This window comes from Lissotriton helveticus, chromosome 3_1, assembly GCF_964261635.1.
Source record: "Lissotriton helveticus chromosome 3_1, aLisHel1.1, whole genome shotgun sequence".
Classification (NCBI taxonomy): domain Eukaryota; kingdom Metazoa; phylum Chordata; class Amphibia; order Caudata; family Salamandridae; genus Lissotriton; species Lissotriton helveticus.
In genome coordinates, this window is record NC_136061.1 from 1,393,556,533 (window position 1) to 1,393,577,945 (window position 21,413).

The window sequence follows — 21,413 nt, forward strand, 5'->3', positions numbered from 1 at the left end:
TTGAACCCAAACATTTTCATGCATTTTGTAGCAGACTATCTAATATTGTGTGAAATGCAAGTTTAAAATAAGGACTTACATATTCACAGTGATTTCTGTCACAAGCTGGAATGTTGTAGCAATAAAATATCCATCACTATTCCCCACTAAACCAACCTATGTTTATTTTTATGCAGTCAATGTAGAATGAAAATGCTCTTTTTTGGTCCAGGCGGTGGAGTTGCTCCTCCTCTTTAAAGGGAAGTGGAGAGGCGTAAAAAGTAGGCAAGGTGATGGATTGGCCTACATGAAATGGAGTGACTACTTTTAGAAGAAAGGAGGGTGTTGTGCAAAGCATCAGTTTGTCAGGATAAATGGTGAGGTAAGGAGGCTTGGATGATCAGGCCTCAAGCTTACTGCCCCTCCGGACAGATGTTATTGCAACCAGGAAGGCTGTCTTAATGTAAGGATCCTGAGGGGGAAATTGTGCAGACGCTCAAAAGGAGCGCACGTAAGGAGAGTGAGGATGAGAGTGAGGTCCCCTAAGGAATAACAAATGAACAAATGGAGAAGTCGGAAACAAATGTTGTAAACATTTCAGAAACCTATGTTCAGGATTTTAAGAGATTGCTAATCAGGCAGCTGCAGGAAAGCGGAAAAGGCAGAGAGATAGCCCTTCAGTGTGCCCAGAGCAGAGCCCTCCTGAGCAAGGGAAAGGATGAACAGGAGAAAATGAGAAAGGGGGGGGCAGAAAGGGGTTCAATGTGTCTTTCTGTGCATCATGCCACACATTTTGCCCAGTGAAAGGCATAAATCATGTTGGTGGAGGGATGCCTGGCTGCCAAGTTAAAGTCAGAGACTTTGGGTGAAAAGTCAAAAGCTGTCAACAGTCGCTGTTTAGTCTCCATGCAAGAAGATGGAGCCAGGGGCGGCTCCTCCAGTATGGTGGAGGAGCTTCGCCCCACTGCTTTTAAGCAGTGTGAAGAAGAGAAACATAAAATGATAATACATTTAAGTTATTATCATTTTAGACTACATGTCCTGCTGCTTCGAGGGGGGGGATTGGCGGGCTGCTCTGCTCACAGAGCAGGGCAGGGTAGGAGTGGTTTTCCCACTCCTAAGTATGCAATGACTGTTTGGTAGTCCCTCTCAGGCTGCCCAAACCAGTCAGTGCACTTCCCTGTTCTCCATGCAGGCCGTGTCATGGCGCTCGGACCAATCACAATGCTGCATTGCAGCGTTGTGCTTGGCTTAGGAGAGGGAGCCTGGCTGACTGCTTCCTGATGCTGTAGTCGGAGACAGGAGAGCAGGAGCAGCGAAGCAGGACTGGCCTCAAGGTAAGTTTACTTTTTTTTGTTGCCCTACGTGACACCACCCATGACCCCCACCCTCAGCCCTCCCCCGCGATAACCCTGCCCCCCCCTACTCGCGAGCCATGCCGGCTGCCACTGGGTGGAGCATTGACAGGTTCAGGTGGAGAACCATCTGCTGCGGCAGAAGATCCCCCCAAAGGGTAAGCCTGATCAGTGGACCAATGGCCATGCTCAACATCTAGGGATACCAGACTCTCAGTGTCCAGTCCAGGGCCACAAGAATGACTTGGGCCCTGTTGTTTCTGATCTTCTTGAGGTCTGTGGCCGGAGTGGTATGGGTGGAAAGGTGTACAGGAGACCTGAGCTCCATTAATGGATCTGAAGTGTCTTTTAACCCTGATTATGTTTCCTAAGTTCAGGACTCTAGTAGGCCTAGAAGTCATTATATTGAGAGTAGTACCTTTATTCAAGGCATAACCTCGTTTTCAGTATTTAGCAACTGGAAGATGGATTTAGGATAATAAGGAATTCTGTGTTATATTCATGAACAACAAGTTACTTATATTTGGTAACGCTTATTTTGACTCTATCTAACCATAGACTCCTCACCTTAGAATATTCCGCAGGCGTGCGACTTGATCTGGAAAATCTGGAGCTGTACCGCTGCATGCCAGTAGGTGGCATCAACCAACTTAGCGTTATCGCCATCTGCGTCAAAACTGACATGCACGGTGACCGTAAAGGTGCCAGCCCAGCACACTGATATCAGTTTCTTTTGTGACTATTTCAGGTCAAAAACTGGAACCACGACTGAATGAGTGACCAGTGTGCAGAAGCCAACAAGATCTTTTGGGTGAAGAGCCCATTTCACAGAGCAGGAGGATTGGAGGGTCAGTGAGGAAACTGTGTTTGGATAGTGTCTCTACCAGAAAAAAACCTTACTAAACGTAAGTAATTTGTTCTTCTGATAGAGAATAATAATTGCAGATTCATCATCTTAAAATAGATACCCAAGCAAGGCCTTCCCGGAGGTGGGTCTGCAAACTGGCTTAAACCAAAAAATTCCTGAAGGACCAAATGAGCAAAAGGTCCCATTTCGACGGACTTGACTGTCCAGGCAGTAGTGGTTCGTGAATGTGTGCAGTGATGCCCACATAGCAGCCTGACAGATGTCCTGGGTAGGAACTCCAAGTGCTAATGGTGTAGTGGCTTGGTGGAACGAGCACGCAAGCCTTCAGAAGGCTACTTCCTAGCAAATGCGTAGCATTTTTTTATGCAGCACAAAATACGATGGAAGACGATTCGTTTCTGTGCTGCCTTGCCTTTTTTTGCTCCAGTGAATTCAATGAAGAGCTGATCATCCACCTGGTGTACTTTTGTACAATCAATGTAAAAGGAGAGGCAGCGTTGTGATCCCGCATACCATTACTCCGCAAGTCGGACCAATGACTTGCGGAGGGGGGGGGTGTTGGATTTAAAATCCAACACCTTCCCTAGTGTCCTCACAGACTGGAGTTGGAATAGTAAATTATACTATTCCAACATCCAGCGCCCCCCCCCCTCCGCGAATCGTTGTTCCGACTTGCGGAGTAATGATATGCTTTGTCACAACGTGGTCGTTGTAACGGCCACATTGTGATTCCATGCGAGAAAAAAGACTGCGGGAAAAAGACCTATGTTCATTTTCATATTTCGTCAGCCTCCTTGGAATTTTTACAAGAACCCGAGCTCTTGGTATGCAACATTTTACCCCTAGACTGTCTTGAGAAAAGTCTGGTCAGGTCTAAAATGTCAAGGAGGTTGAATACGAGTAGGAAACGGTCATGGTGGATGTTCTGGGAGCCAGTATCCTCTCCGTAAAGAACAAACCACCTGTCTACATGTGGTGTGAAATCAATGTGGAGCACCAAAGGAGGCAAAATCATGCATCTTCCCACAGATACATGCTTGCAAATCAATAAAAACCAACAATGCCACAATTCACTAACAAACTGAAAAAGAATACCATGTTGACAAATGCAGACAGGAAAACCAGCGTAATTGTGAAGACTCCAACAATGGTGCTGTTGATCTTGGACTGGACAATCTTTCTTGCAAAGCTCTGGACTGGAGATGGGAAAAGCTGGATAAAAGATAAAGAGTAAGGAGAAAAACCATTAGCTCATTGAACATCAAACCTTGTACAATGTACACACTGACAACTGGCTACAAGTACTTAGCAAGTGATCTTACTGTTTCCAAGTGCACATTTTATAATCCTAATCCAGGGGTCTCCAGTGTCAGGCAGTCTAAACTAGATTTTAAGCACCTCAAGTGTTACTCTGTTACACGCATTTTACCTGAAAAAGAATATAGCTTTATAGCCCGCCGAGGGACTTTAACAAGGCGGCGGGACTTTAAAGGCAGGTATAGCCCTCCTACGAAGGGCTACTAGGCGATTAGAACATTCTGCCACTAGAGGGCAGAATGTGATAGCAAATAAAACAAAGCCTTCAGGGAGCGCGAGGGGAATGAAATCCCCTCAGTATCCCTGAAACATTGGTTTACAGCCAGAGCTGTGAACAAAGAAACATTGGAATGTTGGAGCTCCGGGCTTATACCAACCATTATAAGCCCGGAGCACTCCATTGCTTTTAATGGAGCTTCCAACGTTCCAATGTTCTAATTATTAATATAGCCAGAGGTTATCCTGACTGTGGCCCACATGTAGTAAACTATTTTACAGTCGCAGTGGAGTAGCTAGACCTTTGGTCACCCGCGGCAGTCCCTGCGTTTGCCACCCAGTGATGGCCGCAGGTAAGAGTGGGGGTGCTGCCAATCCTGCGTCAGCCACCTGCGACAGCCGCCGGTAAGAGCGGGGAGGGGGGACTTTGCCGCCCCCAAAACTCATGTCGCCCATGGCAGACCGCTTCCACTGCCCAACCCTTGCTACGCCACTCTACAGTCGCAAACACTGCTATTTGCAAAATCTGCAAAATGGTTCTGGGCCATTGTCTAAACCTCTTTTGAGAGTGAGAAAAGCCTTTTGGTCGCACAAAATGGGTTTTGTGAGTCATTCAAAATTGCATGAAAGGGGTGTCTGACACATGTTGGTATTCTCCGCTTGCAAACCATTACCTACTCTTTTACTGCACATGGTTGCAGAGCGTGCAAGCAGTATAAGAATAGGAAAGGAATTCATAACGTCAAATATCCCAAAAACTATCAATTTACTCACTGAACATGCATTTTTGCCCTAATACTAAATATAAAAACATGAATTGTTTTACCTAAAAATGTCTAGTTGAATCTCTTATATTAACAATTGCTAGCTGTTGAGTAACTCTCTGTTTATTAGGGTTCTAAATATAATATAATACATCTCTATAATGTCAATTGTTATAAGATGTACTGGTTGTTTAGAGAGTGCAGTTATTTAGGGGTGTCGAGAAACTTTTCCTAAAAAACCCTTAAACAGAACTAGTTTCTAAATGTGTCTGCTTAATATGGCAATTCTATATCACTCACCACCTCAAGCAATGATCTTGAGTATGTGGAGTTCAGAGGACTGGCACTGAAGCAGTTACTCCTGCCCTCACTCATCTCATTTGTGTACAGTAATACTGATATTTTCATTTTGGCAAAACAAATACCTTCACAACACATTTCTTTCTGAGCAACTGAAAAATCCAAGGCAGCCTCGTTTCAAAGGAATCTTTTTAGAGTTGATAGGCAAACATACTCTACCTTGTCGATGATGCATAAATAAATCATCACTAGCATACTGGCAGCTTAGCAATAAGAACACCTCCAGGAATACAGTCAGAAAGGACCCAATGCTCACCTGTATTAATACAGCCCCAAACCGGATTCGATTTCTCTGACCGATCGATGGCGGGAGGCATTGTGAACACATAGGTTACTTAAGAGACGTTTCTAGGAAATGACTCTCAGAAAAAATCCTGGACTGTTGTAGTAGCCCACTACGTTTAGAATATCCTACATTTAAAGGTGTCTAAGTGTCATAAAGAAAAAGTAAATATGTTGTGTGTTTGGCTTTTATCAATAAAACAGCCAAGTAAATAAGACCACAACAACAAGCTGATATAGGGCCAGGTGTACCACTCCTGTTCGCAAACCGGGGATGTGCGAACTCAACGCATAATGGATTGCAAATGAGGAATCAATTTGCGATGAAACCTATGTACTACTAGGTCACATCCTTGAATGAATATTTGCAAGCGGTTTCAAATCGACCAACCTAATTAATATCAAGAAGACAGGTCACACTTTGTCACCACCTGTGATTGGCTGCGGGCACAGGAATGGAGGCCTGCAAGGGACAGCTGACCTCCATCCCTGCCTGTGCATTCCTAAATTGGATATTTTCTTTTAAAAGCACCTCATGTCTGTTAAAGGGCCAGATACTGCTTTAGAACATCTCTCCTACTTGGTAGGGCATTGGGGTGAGGAGACAGTGTACCTCAGGATTTCTACCTGCTCCCTTGAGTACCCACACTAGATGCCCAAAGAGGAAGCTGTCTCTGGAATACTATCCTGCAGGGTAAGCTTTCACTTAGCGGATCAGTTTCCACCACCACCCAGGGGCCGGTAACTGTACAATAGGAAACAACTTCAACTGGGAGAGAGATTCCCTTTTCATGCACCCTCCTATTTATAAAAAGAAGTGGGTTACAAAAGCCCTATAGTGAGCTGGAAATAATTTGGTAACTAGTAAAAGGCCGTTTGTACATTGCAAAACACCCTTTTGCAGTTGCAAACCCTGTGTTTTTGTGAAATGCTGGATTAATGACCTCAGAAGGGCTTTGCACATCTGGCCCATAAACAGTGGCGTAGCAAGGTCAGGTGGTACCCGGTGCAGAACATTTCTTGTCACCCCCGGCTTGACAAAATGGCAAAGATATGTTATTTTTGCCATTTTGTCAAGCCGGGGGCGACAATTGTCATCACTGGGGGGGGGGCACAAAATGGCAAGAATATGTGCTTAAAACACATATTTTGCCATTTTGTCACCCCCCTTAGTGATGACACCAGGGGCCCATAAATTACTTTATAATATTCCTAAACCTGCCTTTATGAATCACAAAAGCAACCGAACAGGCAAAATACCACAGGCTAGTCATGAGACCTAGAAGTAACTCAGTAGTAAATGTCATGTACAGAGTGTGTATTTTCGGAATATAAGTAATTCTTTCACTCTCAAAGCAGTGCATGTCTGGAAAGTTGTATACATTGAATTGCTTCCTGAAACAAAGCCTCAATAATGGAAACAAGACCCCTGCAGTTGTATAATTTGACTAATATGATCTCCAATTTACCAACATAATTCGGTCCTCAATCGAAAATAATTTGTTTTTTGTCATATAGTATAATACCACCTCCTCATGAAAATTATGTCTTACTTTTTGTCAGAGTGACAGTCTTCGTAAAGACAAGTAAAAAAGACAAATTAGTCCAGCTATAGCTTGGAGAATCAGTTTAATTGCTTTGGACTCATTTGCTTCACGAATAGATTGACCAAAAACATTGACAGCTAAATTTTAAACTTGACAGATGGAATCAACGAGATAAAAGTTTTACGGTTTAAAAATACTTCATTATAATTAAAAGCCTAACAGAGAGTAGGGAAATACATTATACAAACATCCTACCAATATATTGTTTTAAAAACTCCCACATTCTTTCATTAAGGCCTGTCCGTCGAAAATCTAAACTTTCATTGCTAATGTTACAGGTTCCAAGTTCTAAGGGTTCCAGATTGAAATCTCAAATTTAGTATTATAGCAGTGGCTGTCAATTAAATTATCATGTAAAAGACATTTTGTCCTGCTGATCGAGGCAACATTTTTCAGATTGCTGGTCTTCAAAACTCACTTGACCAAAAATGTCAACTGTTGGGCTTTGCAATGTCAGAACTCAAGTCAAAAAGATTCAATTAGAATCCATTACCAGTATTGATATCTCTACAAAACCAATAAACAAATTATGGAGTGTGAAGAAGTGCTGTAGAGCATAGTCTGACCCTCCTCCTGACACAGAACGTTACGCAAACTATAGATCCCAGCTAGATTGTATCAATATAAGAAACCTGTCGTTGACAGAAAGAGAAAATATTACTTTTGCTTTAAAGAACTCCCACCAACCAGGAGTACCCCTTGGTGGTATGTGTCATCATAAAATCCCTTCTCATTCTGCTGTGGAACGGGACATACTACAACCGATGAGGTACACAGGAGCACTTTGTTGGCTAAGGAATAGGGTAGTGAGTGGGGGTAGGATTACTCTTTAAAAATACCTGCCTGGTAGCCCTAGCATTTTAATCTGCGCCCCAGTCAGTATGATTAAGAACAGGAAAAGTTAGGAAGTACATGGGTATATATTAAGGCACCTAATAGTGCTCCATAGGTATTACCAAGCATGCCAGTTCCATGTGGTCTTAACTATGCAAATCTTAACCACACACATGCTTTTAACATGCATGCCTTTACAACGAAATATGCATTGTTAAGGCATGTATGGCAAAGACATATGCGTGGTTAAGACTTATCAGCTAAGTGTTACCCCCTGACCCCCGCCGTGAGACCTAAAGCTACCCCTAAGTCCTGAAAAACCAACCCCCTCATCCTGAGCCCTTAAAACCTACACCGTCCTCTCCTAAGCTCTGAAAACTACCCCTAATCCCTAAATACAACTCTGAACTTCCCAGAACGCGAAAAACCTCCTGACCCCAGCTCTAACAAACTACCCAACACGCCCGAGCGCTAAAAACTACCCGCCCGACCCGAGCTCTACAAACTTTCCCGGCCCGCCAGCCATGAAAACAGCCTCGACACCCCAGCCCTGAAAACTAACCCCCAACCCTTAAAAACTACTCCCCAACCCCCTAAACCTGACCACTGACCCACTTACCTTACCGCATTCTCTCCCGATCCTTCCTGCTTCCGTCCATTCCAGCAGCTAGACCGTGCACTGCCTTAACCACACATATGTGTGGTTCAAGCATATGTGTGGTTAAGGCAAGCATGGTTTTGTCTGTGTTGTTGAGACATACGTGGCTCTGCCCGCATTGTTCTGACCGTTTCCTTAGAAGGTACTCTATGATAAAGCATGCCACCTAGTAGTACTCCTGGTGGGTGAGAGTTCTTTAAAGCAAAAGGATTCTTTTCTCTTTAGGTCGACGATATAGTTCTTATATTGATCCAATTGAGTTGGGCTCTATAGTTTGTGTTACGACCTGTACATGACCAACAACTCGATAAATGGCAAACTTACACACTGACTTAAATGAGCTAAAATGGGAAATTGAGCAACTATTGGTCCATTCAGACCTTTGTCATCAAAGGGCATTATCCCGAAACATTTGGAAACACATGAAATTAAAATCAATCAATCAATGACACTTATAGAGCGCGCTACCTACCCGAAGGGTCTCAAGGCGCTGGGGGGGGGGGGGTGCCGCTACTGCTCGAATAGCCAGGTCTTCAGCTTCTTCCTGAAGGAGAGGTGGTCTTGGGTCAGGCGCAGGTCGGTCGGGAGGGAGTTCCAGGTCTTGGCGGCCAGGTAGGAGAAGGACCTTCCTCCTGATGTCGCTCTTCGGATGCGGGGGACAGCGGCGAGGGCGAGGTTGGCTGATCGGAGGTGGCGTTTGGGAGCGTGGAAGTTGATTCGGCTGTTGAGGTAGCTCGGGCCTTGGTTGTGTAGGGCTTTGTGTGCGTGGGTGAGGAGGCGGAACGTGATTCTTTTGTTGACGGGGAGCCAGTGAAGGTCTCTCAGATGTCCGGAGATGTGGCTGGTTCGTGGGAGGTCGAGGATGAGTCTGGCTGAGGCGTTCTGGATCCGCTGGAGTCTCTTCTGGAGTTTGGCGGTGGTCCCGGCGTAGAGGGCGTTGCCGTAGTCCAGCCGGCTGGTGACGAGGGCCTGGGTGACGGTCCTCCTGGTCTCGGTGGGGATCCACCAGAAGATCTTCCGTAGCATGCGCAGGATGTTGAAGCACGCCGAGGAGACGTTGTTGACTTGCCTGGTCATGGAGAGGGAGGAGTCCAGGATGAAGCCCAGGTTGCGTGCGTGGTCCGTCGGTTTGGGTGCGGTACCCAGGGCGGGGGGCCACCAGGAGTCGTCCCAGGCGGAGGGCGAGGAGCCCAGGATGAGGACCTCCGTCTTGTCCGAGTTTAGTTTCAGGCGGCTGGTCGTCATCCACTCGGCTACCTCTTTCATCCCTTCGTGCAGGTTGGCTCTGGCGGCGGCGGGGTTGTTGGTCAGGGAGAGGATCAGCTGGGTGTCGTCGGCGTAGGAGATAATGCTGAGGTTGTGTTTGCGTACGATGGCCGCGAGGGGGCTCATGTAGACGTTGAAGAGGGTTGGGCTCAGAGAGGATCCTTGGGGGACGCCGCAGATGACTTCGGTGGCCTCTGACTTGTACGGTGGTAGGCGGACTCTCTGTGTTCTTCCGTCGAGGAAGGAGATGATCCATTCCAGTGCCTTCCCCTGGACTCCGGCGTTGTCGAAGCGCTGCACTAGGGTGCGGTGGCAGACCGTGTCGAAGGCCGCGGAGAGGTCAAGGAGGATGAGGGCCGCTGTTTCTCCATTGTCCATCAGGGCTCGGATGTCATCGGTGGCGGCGATGAGGGCGGTCTCGGTGCTGTGATTGGCTCGGAAGCCGGACTGTGAGGGGTCGAGGGATCCGTTCGTCTCGAGGAAGGCGGCCATCTGCTTGTTGACGTTCTTCTCAATGACTTTGGCTGGAAACGGGAGGAGCGAGATGGGGCGGTAGTTCTTGAGGTCGGTGGGGTCCGCTGTTGGTTTCTTGAGTAGAGCGCTGAGTTCGGCGTGCTTCCAGCTCTCCGGGAAGGTGGCGGTGTCGAAGGATGTGTTGATGATGTCTCGCAGGTGGGGTGCGATGACTGCGTCGGCCTGGTTGAAGACGTGGTGAGGGCAGGGGTCGGTTGGTGATCCGGAGTGGATGGAGTTCATCGTGCGGATGGTGTCTTCGGTGCTGATCGGGGTCCAGGCGTGGAGGGTGGTGGTGGGGGGTGGTTGTTCGGTCATGGTGTGCGTTGGTTGGTTGTTGAAGCTGTTGTGTATGTCCGTGATCTTGTTGTGGAAGTATGAAGCGAGGGAGTTGCAGAGGTCTTGCGATGGGGTGATGTCGCTGTTTCCTGCGCTGGGGTTGGAAAGCTCTTTCACGATGTTGAAGAGTTCCTTGCAGTTGTGTGCGTTGTTGTCCAGCCGGTCCTTGAATGCTGTTTTCTTGGCGGCGCGGATCAGCTGGTGGTGTTTCCGGGTGGCGAGTTTGAAGGAGGTCCTGTTGTCCGGTGTCGGTTCCCTTTTCCAGACTTTCTCGAGGGCTCGGCAGTTCTTCTTGGAGCTCTTGAGTTCGTCGGTGAACCATGGGGCCTTCTTGCTGCCGGGTCTGCTAGGCGGGGTCCTCAGAGGGGCGAGCTCGTCCGCGCAGATGCTGATCCACTTCGTGAGGTTGTCGGCGGCCTGGCTGGGGTCTGCTGAGCTGGCAGGAGGGTGCTGGCTCAGGGACGTGGCGAGCTGGTCTGCTGTGATCTTGTTCCAGCTTCTGCGGGCGGTCTGTTGCTGGTGGTGGTGGGTCGTCGTTCTCTTGAAGGTGAAGTGGACGCAGCTGTGGTCCGTCCATTGAAGCTCAGTGGCGTGGCTGAAGCTGACGTCTTTGCTGGAGGAGAAGACTGCGTCGAGTGTGTGTCCGGCGCGGTGGGTGGGGGTGGACACCAGTTGCTTGAGTCCCAGGTTGGCGAGGTTGTCGAGCAGGGTGCTGGAGTTGCGGTCGTTGTTGTTTTCCAGATGGAAGTTGAGGTCTCCCAGGAGGATGTAGTCAGCGGAGGGGAGGGCATGCGGGCTGACGAAGTCGGCGATGTCCTCGCTGAAATGTGTGCGTGGTCCGGGGGGTCGGTAGATCAGGGTGCCTCTGAGGGTGGTGTTCGGGTTGGTGTGGATCTGGAAATGCAGGTGTTCGGCGCTGGTCAGGGTGTTGTCGGTGCTGGTCGTGAGACGGATGGTGTTCCTGTGGATGATGGCGATGCCTCCTCCCATCTGGTTGGCGTTGCGGTCCCTGCGGACGATCTTGTAGCCTTCTGGGATGGCGATGGCGATGTCGGGAGCTGAAGAGGCGTTCATCCAGGTCTCCGTGAGGAAGGCAACGTCAGGGGCTGTGGCGTCTAGGAGGTTTCAGAGTTCTACGGCGTGTCTGTGGACGGAACGGGTGTTGAGCAGGATGCACTTGAGGTGTGTGCTGCTGGTGTTCGATTTGGCGGGGGCTGGTGTGAGGCAGGTCCGGATGCAGGCGAACTTGCAGGCGTGGCAGCTGAAAGGTCCGTGGGTGCGTCGTGGAGTGGCTTGGTGGCACTCTGGGCGTCGGCCGGTGTTGAGTGCGTTGAGGGTGGCGGCGGAGTACGTCCTGCGGGTCGGTCGGGATCGTCGAGGTCCAGGGGTCCTGGCGCTGGTCGCGGTCCGGTCGCGGACGGGCGCAGACGGGCTTACCTTTGGCGCGCCTTCGGCGCACAATCGGCGCGCCCGCTGCGCGTGACCGCTGCGCGTTCGCACGGTCGCCATTTAAGGCGAAGTGCGCGGGTGGGCGGAGCAGCTGGGAGGCGGGAGCGGGGAGGGATACAGAAGAGAAGAAAGGGGCGGGGACAAGCGGCGGTGGCGGGAAGGGAGGGTGGAGGGCGGCGGACAACACGAAGGAGGGGGATGAACAAAACAGGCACAAATCTGCTACAAAACAAGGGGTATGAGGGGAAAGATACCAAGATACACGGAAAATACTACACAAGCACAACTGTTGGACAAAACAGGAAAAAAAAGGAAAGAATAAAGGAGATGCACGGAGTTAAGGAAAGAAAACAGGCACAAATGTTTGTCAAAACAAACCCTACTGCGGGGGCAGCCGGCAGCCGGCAAAACGAGGCAGTAGCGAGGCAGAGGGCGGGCAGGGGCACACGCAGCAGCTGGTGGCCGTGCGGCGCGGGGGTGTCCCACGGAAAATGTTCCTCAAGCAGCTGTTGCTACTAGAGATCAATAAAGGATGAATGGCAGTCTAGCACTGCCTAAGGGTCCACTGGCTACTAAATCTTCATCCATCAATATCTGCATGTAAATGACACATTAAGTAAAGATTTTAATGATCTAGCTCTCAAGTACTGGAAACCAGAGTCAGACCTTGACATACAGACACTGATTGGGGAATACATTAGTTTTCATTTGGAGATCCCATGAGTCCAGGCTCTGGATTACAGAAGGGATTAATTCAAGTAAGAACACTATAACATATGTACTCCTACCCATTGAACATATAGGAAATTGAAGCACTCAACAGCACCCAGATGAATGCTGGAGATGATAAATGATTATCTTTGTTGTTAAATTCTCAATGAGACTTGCTGCTTGGGGCACATTTTCATAAAAAATAAATGATCCCAAAAGGGTGATCCGAAGTGAGCAAACATCATGATCACTCAAAGGGCCATGTTGACATTTTAAAATAAAAAATATAGATTTCAGACAAACTAATGGGAATGATCTGTGATCTATAATTTGTATGTCACTCTGTTCCAATAAAGGAATGTCGGAAGGAGGAAGCACTGAAAAAAGGTGGACAGTATACATTTTTAGAAATTAATTTAGGGCTATTCCACAAAATGAAATACAAGGAAATGAAAACAAAATGGATACAATGGAATGTATGGCATTTTAGTGACGTCTGTGGCAGATCAAATCAACCTTGAAATAAAAGAAATAGTTTGCTGTCTAACAGGATGTCAAAATGAGTTGTTCTTGGCTTTATTCTTGCTTAGATACCACGGAAAATTTGAAGTTGAAATGAATAGAAAATAATATTTTCAAAGCTTCAGCTGAAAACCTACTAAAACAGTCATGCTATCTTTCAAAAGTATGCCTCTGAATCCAAGTCCCACAAGCAGGTGGCAAATAGATGTGAATTTGGAGACCTTATGCTCCCCACACAGGGAAAAGGACGCAGGTGGGACATGGTATTCACAAATGTACACATTTTCTCAATTCTGAGGAAAACACCTTGTCATTCCAGAATTTAGGGGCATATTATCAAGGGATTTATCTCCGCTTTTTTGACTTTAAAAGCCAAGAAAGTGGAGATAAAATTATCTCCCTATCAGCAACAGGGTGCTAACACGCAAATTCGCATGTTAGCACCCTCTTTCTCTACGCATCTCCTTGCATCTCTAATGAGATGCAAAGGGGGCGTTCCAGAGAAAAATATTAGGAGAAATGTTGTTAAGCGACATTTCTCCTATTATCAAGGATTTCGCTAACCCTGTTAGTGATAAAAAAAAGCAGCGCTAACCGTGGTTAGCACTGCTTTTTTTTACACCTGGTATTTTCTTGACTTAGCCATGATATCCTATGGAAGGTGGATATCATGGCTAAGTTTGTGAGCCCCTATCATCAAGCTAACGCCAAACTCCGAGATATTATCGTTGGTTTTCCAGCAATAATCTCTCATTTGGCAGTTAGCGCGAGGATTTTTATCACTTCTGAGATAAACCTTGCTAATAGCAAGTTATCTCTGCGATAATTCCCGGCGATGCTTAGCGTTAAAAAATGTGTTGCTAAGCATCGTTAGCGATAAATATCGCTCATCGTTGGTAATATGCCCCTTAGTTTTATGGATTCCAGCCTCATGCACTGCACCTCGTATCCCCACAATTAAATATGGCGAACGAATAACGAGGACCTGAGACAGAACCCATGCTCATCAACTGTCATCAGACATCCGCATAAACTTTAGCATAGTCCAAGTTCAGTTGATAAAACTCTGTCTCCTGAGATGGCTACCTGCATCAGTTCTGTGCCCTAGAGGTCATTTTCTTCATCCTCTGTTTTTAACTCCTGAGCATCAAAAAAAGCCCGGAAGTAGACACACCACACCTTACAGAGCCTTCATATAGATAACAAAAGATTACTGCACGCAATTAAATACCAGAAATTAGGCTATGTATTTGCACTACAAAAACCTTAAATTTAAGGATGCGCTCAGGTACTGATACTTTTGCCATTTAAACAGTGTGGTTTTTTTAATAAAAAAAAAGAACACTTGTTAAGTTGCCAGACTGTATGAAAAGCATGTTCAAAATAGCCCACACAGTAATTGTGCAGGTAAATGCCGCTTTTTTCCTTTTAAATGTTAAGTATATACTACTTTGTTCTTGCTGGAGTGTGTGGGTTCTGCGCAAAGTACGTTTCAAGGAATAATTACTGCTCAGGTAACAGCTGAGATAACAGGGTTTACAAAGACATTTTCAAGCCCACCTAAACGTCAATTTGCAAGCACAGTAATGGTGACTATTAGTCACATACGCCCCGTCTCATGAAGGATTCCTATCCCTCTCGTGGTAGATGTGCTAAAATAAACCAAGCTAGGAAAAAGTAAACCCTGACTGATGACAGTACTTAATTTGTGCCGGAGGTTGCAGGTGCTCAGAACTGGAAATCATTTTTGAGGATGGGGACTTATTTTTCGTCATCAGACTTTGGCACATTGCAAGAGAGAGAACGTCAGAAAAGGGAAACATGAGGCGTAAGATAAATATAGAAAAACAGTGACATAAGGAAGGGGAAGCAGGGGTGAGAAAGAACCTGCAAGATGGCGGTAGAGAGACAGACGCGTAGGGTGGTGGAAGGTTTGCCGCTGACCGCGCGACTCGCAGGGGAGCATGGGCGGGCAGCGCCTTAGTCCCACATGACGGGCGAGCAAAGCCCATATCGTGCCCCTTCCTGAGCCCACCTCCTTATCACTACCCAATGGGGAGGGCTCACCGGGGAGGAGGGGCGGCCCCTCCGGTATTTAGCACTGCAGCGCCAGTGCTGGCCTCTCTCTTCCGCTAGGATTCTCCCTCGGCTCTGCGCTTTTCTGATCACGTCATTGATTGCCCGGTTTCCACTGCCCTCGCTTGCAAGTTCAAAGGTCGCAGGCTCTTCGCGGGTTAACACAGTGACATGCAGTCTCTGGGTTAAACAGAGTTCTAGCCTATCCACCAGCTGCCCCCACTCCCCACTTCTAAAGCTTTATCCTCGTCGCTCTACCGGGGAGAGGATGTAGCCTTACGGTTAGAGCGGTCGACCTTGGAGCTGGGGAACGGGGTTCGGATCTCGGCAACAATGCTCAAAATCCTGGGAGTCTGGACAAATCACCTAACTTCCATGTGCCTAACAAAAAATGAATGTGACCATCTGAAACATAAAACTGGCCCCCCTTTGATGAGCGTCCTGCGGGTCATACGGGCATAATCAGTGTCAGCGTGCCCTTCACCTTAATGGGACATTCCTAGCATGAGTGTGTCGTTCTGAGTGTTAAAGGTCGCGGCAGTGGAAGTCTCTGAGTCATGTCGCAGCTACTAGGGAGAAGCTGCTATGGTTTATCTAATTTATTAGCACGGTAACTCATCAGGTAGTGACTCTTGAGGGTATGTTGGAAAGGCGTACACACAGCATTTTCCCAGTACAAGCCAGAACAGTTTTATCTGCACGCAAGATTTCACATTAAACGCAATAATTCTTCATGAAATGATAAAGATAATAGATTTAATTGAAAGTACGTTTTTGTGTGTGGAAGATATGTACTTCCGTTTATTGGTTCAGACAGCTTCAAGCCTGAACACACCTTTAAGCACACAGACCTTATCCCTAGTGGGGAATTCCTCTGTGAAATACTACTGAAGGATAGGAGTGGCAACCGGGAGGAGTAGTAGATCATGAAAAAGGGTCACATTTGTGAAAACCTTGCTTATTGTGAATCGGGCCAAACATAAAACCGAACACTAAGTAACAAGTGCAATAAATGGCATGTCAGCAGGACAGCCCTAAATCACTGGACAGCCAAAGCCAATACAGAATATTGAACATTACACATAAAATGGGATTGCTTTAGCACACATTCTCTAACGAATACAGGTATAACCCCATAACAGTTTAAAGCTTCATGTTCGCTGAGAAGAGAATTAGGAGTGCATGATGCGTGCTGCAGGGGCACAAGCGAAGGCTGGGAGTATGAACTTTACACCAATATTCTGGAAATGAGTCCAAACTCACCACACATCAGAATGTGGACTCTCTAGCGGCTTGCTCCGTTGCAGATGAAAAGTGGAAGCGACTACTAGGTGACTGAGTTCGTTCCGGACACTTGCTTCCTGGGCGCGATACAGATTAGTGGTCACATGCAGTAGGAGCATGCGTGGAGTAGCTACTATGCTGCGGTACGGATTACGGAGACATGGTAAGGAAGAACAATTTGACTGTTAAAACATATCTGCTGGGTTGTGCTTCAACTATTCCAAGTATTGATCTGGCAGGGATTTGCCAGGACATTCACTGTAATAATTATTCCAGCTACGGTGATAATTTCATAATCCAACCATTTTACTTTCTTGGACAAATGTCCATTGCATCAGATACAATAATGCGAATAGTCACTTGCCGGTCCCTTGCATACTGTTGCCGAATGAAAACAGCTAACGTAGTGCATATTAAGCATAGGAAAGGAAAGGTGAACAAATAGGATACTTTGGAAAACCGCCTTATGTTTGTCAGAGTGAGGAGAAGTAAGTAATTAGTCCTCAGGCAAACTAAGTAATAGCTTCGGGAAAAGAACTAAAAGCTATTTTCTGGGATTAAATGCACAAATGAAGTCAAGGGGTGAAGCTAGGATTGGCCCAGGGTGGTTGGCTTGGGCACCCTACCTTGGTGGCCAAACCTTACAGCTGACTGTTGCGAGTGGGTGATGGGCCATTCCTATGTTCTCAGGTTGGTACAATGGGCTACGTCCGGGAAATGGAACTTGGCTTTCGCGAGGACACGAATCCTGTGGTTGGGTGTTCCTGTAATGCAATGTGGTCACTGAAGTACAAGCTAGAGCAATGCAGGGTGGGGAGGGGTGGTCCTCCCAATATCCCCCTATTCACCTGGAGGGAATGATCTGGTCACGCTGGGGAGGCGGGGTCGGCTAGGCAAGGAAGCCCTATGGTAGCCGATCCAGGTTATGCAACAGAGAAGCAGGGACCAAGCGAGGATGTGCGGCTCCTCTTGTAGATATTGACAGGTCATGCCAAACAGCTTAATTCAAACTGCAGGGTTCACAAGAGGTGGAGGGCCCTGGGCCAGGTACACTATTAAGCGGGCGCCCTGAGTCAGTGAATTATGGGTTATTCAGGTCCTAAGGTGGCAAGATCAATGTTGTTGGTAACTAGTCCTGTGAGAGTGAGACCTGCCCTTGTAGCATAATCAAGTGCATGCAGGTGCAGATGGGGCGTTACCATGCGATAACCGTGGTATCCATTATGTAATAAAGCACTTTGAGGCTCAAACTAGAACAGCACCCTGCGTACGGGGGGCCCCCACACAATACCCCCACCTTTTATCTGGGAACGGGTTGGGAGCGGGCGAGCTGCTGTGGTCGGAGGTTCTTCGCAGGGCCAGGTCACCGGTAGCGGTAGAACATTCCCGCAAGTGGGTCGGCAGATCCATGCAGAAGTTCATGGGAAGAGAGGCCTGTTTTTCATTGGGCAGGTACCAATACGAAGAGAAAACGGAAGGGTACTATGATAAAGGTGCACTAAACAGCGGCCGAAAGTAGCTAGGTGGGTGGGGGGCTTTGTCATCGACGGGGGCCTCCTCCAGAGCTGTGGCGGAGTACAGGGCGATCTGGAAGCAGATGGACAGTAAGGGTACCTCTGCGGCAGAAGGGTACAGTAAGGGTACCTCTGCCTGGCACAGTAAGGGTGCCTGAGCCAAGGACCTGGAGCCGAAGGAGGTTCCGGGAAAACGCGACGGCGCCCCGTTAGTCCTTCGGGCGGTCGGGGGGCCTGAACCGACCGGGGGTGTGCCTTACCGCTCCGCCCTGACAGGGGGGGGCGGGGCGGGAGTATAACAAAAGTGGAATAAAAGCACCGTCAGAGCATCGTCTCGCCGTGCAAGATGGCTCCTTAGGCAAGCGGGACAGCGAGGGGCTGCCTGCTTTGGATCGCCTGTAAGATGACCCACCATAACGAACGTCATACCATACCTGTGTTGTATGAAATAAACCTGCAGCGGTTCTTTCCCATAAACATGTCTCCTGAGTTTCTTTGGGAAGTGTAAGTGTGCAATTGGCAAGCGGGGCGAGCGCATGGCGGTGTGGGCACTAATGGTGGAATCAAGACAAGGCGGCCTTAGCAGCGGCGGCTACTTCCCTAAGGCGGAGAAGGGTCGCCCATCCTGCCAGCTGCCTCAAAAGCAGGAGGAAAGGAAAACAAATACGAAAATAAACATGCTTTATTATTGTTTTATTTTTCCAACTTTGCTGAGTCTTTGGGGATGGGGCCAAGGGCTGACAAGAGAAGTGTTGGGCACTGTGGTCAGCCTTCTCAGGCCGGCCAAACCACCATGCGTACTGATGTTCTTTCCAAACACAGCTGCGTTGTTCGGTTGGAGAGAGCTGGTACAGGCTCCCAGTCTACCTGGGAGTGCAAATCCACGGCGCTAAGGCCAATCCTGAAGCTGCTTTCATGCATGAGAGCAGCTTCAGTATTAGCCGCAGGGCAGTCTGCAGGCCCAGACTTGCCGTTGCGGGCACCGGGCAATCCCCCGGTGCGCCGTAAGGGTGGGTGCCGGTTTTGGGCCCCTGGGGGCAGTTTTTGTTACAGGGCCGTTGTTGTAGCATAGCTGCAAAATCGGCTCTGTAACAAAATCGTCCGAAAACTGGCCCCGGCAAAGAGCTCGGCGGCACCTCCAACCCCGAGGGTGGGGGTTAGGGGGGGCCGGCTGAGCACTTTGCCAGGGCCGGTTTTGGTTCCCAGTCTGGCCCTGGCAGTCTGGGAGGCTGTCTGCAGTGAAAAGAGCAGAAGAGCACGACACTGCTAGCTGCAGGTACTTTAAAAAATAAAAATATTTTGCCGCCCCACGACACCTATGCCCTACCCACCCGCCTGTCAACCTCACCCCTCGTCCTCAACACCAGCCACTACCTAGCCTTCGTATACTGGTGTCAGAGCTCCAAGTAATGTACCTTATATCTTCTCGATGTCTTGCACAGGAGCAGAGATGCTAATACCCAAATCCCTAAAAACAATGCCAGCAGGTCTATAGCAGAACCTCCCTACATTATCTCCAGGGAAGGGGGTGTGGATAAAATAATAAACAGAGAAGAGACTGGTCCGGACTTGCTTCCTCGGACTACTTCTTTCTGTAGTGTCTGTATATCGGAAACCTAGAAAAATCAACACACCATTAATTCCCTACTCTCCTTAACACTAGTCTTACTATTTCTACAGTAAATATGTTAACCCACCCTTACGTCTCTGGACCTGGCTTCTCTTCTTGGAATGATGTGTGACTGCTCTCTCTTCTAATTAGTTGTCACTGTGTGGGTTCAAAACATAGTAAAATATTATTACCTTGCTACTACTACCCTGTTGGCCAATCTTATTAGGTAATCTTGATAACACTTACTTCACTAACTAGAGGAGAGGTTCTTTATTGGGGTTCTGGTATTTATAGTAATGTGTATTTTTTTCTCCTGACTGAAACGTTCTCCTTTCCTTTCTGCTAACAGGATTACTTCAACTTCTGTCAAGATCTATGGCTTGGTGAGTATCTATGCGACTTCTTGTTTTCTGTCTCCCACTATAAGCTTTTCGATAGTCTTTTCAATCTTTCTTTTTTACTTTGGATACTATTTACAGAGAGTCCTTTCAGCTAACTTTGTGACGAACTATGATGTTAATATCTTCAGTTTGGCCAAACACTATTACTTAGCTGCTTATTCTTGGTGCGTTGCACGGTCTATGGTTTTCTCCTCAGACGGAGGCAATGACGCCAACTCCTTCTTGAGCGTCGTTTTCGGCCACCTCCAAACTCTGCCGATAACGTTGAAACACTCGTTATATCACAAGCGTTCACTCTGACTCAGAAACAGGGGAAGTGAGTCACGCGCTTGAATTAACGCGCCGTAACTCGTTTTCCTCAACACTCGCACTAAAAGCGAATGGAGTACTGCAACAGTCTATTAAACTAAGGCTTAAGAGAATTTCCACAGCACTGTAACGTAGGTTCTCTTCAGTCTATGGTTCTGGTGAAGTGCGTAGTCTCTAGCGCTCGCGCTCTGCTCATACCCTTCAGAACCAAAGTGACATAAAGACTAGAGCGCTGACCTCACATCGTCTCGGCCACTGTGGCGGCCATCTTGTCTCTCCAGTGTCGGACCTTTTCTGTCCAATCACCACAGATAGGGATAATGTGATCAGCTTGGGCTGCTACAGAGCCACATATCTGTGTATCCGATTGTCGGGTCCTGACAGTACCCCCCAACAAGGCAGACTCCTTCCGACTGGGTTTGTGAGGGAAGCGTCGATGAAAGGAGCGAATCAGCCGGGGAGCATGAACATCCTCCTCCAACTCCCATGATCGTTCCTCTGGTCCATAACCTTTCCAGTCGATGAAGTAGTATAGTTTCCCCTTAGATATCTTAGAATCCAGTATTTCTTTTACTTCGAACTCAGTACCTGTCTCGAACTGGATCGGTTTAGGGGGTGATTGAGTTCTCAATTCTGCAGGTACCTTTTTAAGCAAGGAGACGTGAAAGACTGGATGAATCTTCATTTTGGAAGGCAGTGTTAATCGATAGGTGACCTGATTGACTTGTTTCTCCACTGGATAAGGGCCAATAAAGCGAGGTTGAAACTTTCGATTCCCTTTCAGCCTCAAATGTTTCGTACTCAACCACACTTTACCTCCAAGTGCCAATGGAGGCCCTGCTCGTCTCTTTCGATCCGCGTAGACCTTATATTTTTCCTTGGCAATTTGTAAATTATCCACTGCCTCCTGCTGAATCTGATTCAAATGGGAAACTAATTCCTTGACCGCAGGTACTGCCACCTCCAACTGTCGAATAGACGCATTTGGATGTCTACCATAATTCAAGAAGAAGGGGGAGAATCCTGTCGAACTATTCTTGGCATGTTTATGAGCGAATTCTGCTGACCACAAATAGTCTGACCAATTTACTTCCTCCTTCAAAAGGAATAGCCGAAGGTATTGTTCTAACTCTTGGTTCACCCTCTCCGTTTGTCCATCAGTTTCTGGGTGATAACT

The 21,413-nt window shown here is 47.7% G+C and overlaps 1 protein-coding gene across 1 annotated transcript in view; it reads right to left on the reverse strand.

The window, feature by feature from the left end:
• ADCY5 (adenylate cyclase 5) overlaps positions 1–21,413 on the reverse strand; it is a 951,006-nt gene that overhangs the window by 196,340 nt on the left and 733,253 nt on the right. Inside the window, exon 11 of the mRNA XM_078682034.1 lies at positions 3,298–3,414. Coding sequence (XP_078538160.1) covers positions 3,298–3,414 — 117 coding nt within the window. The remainder of the gene's footprint in view (positions 1–3,297; positions 3,415–21,413) is intronic.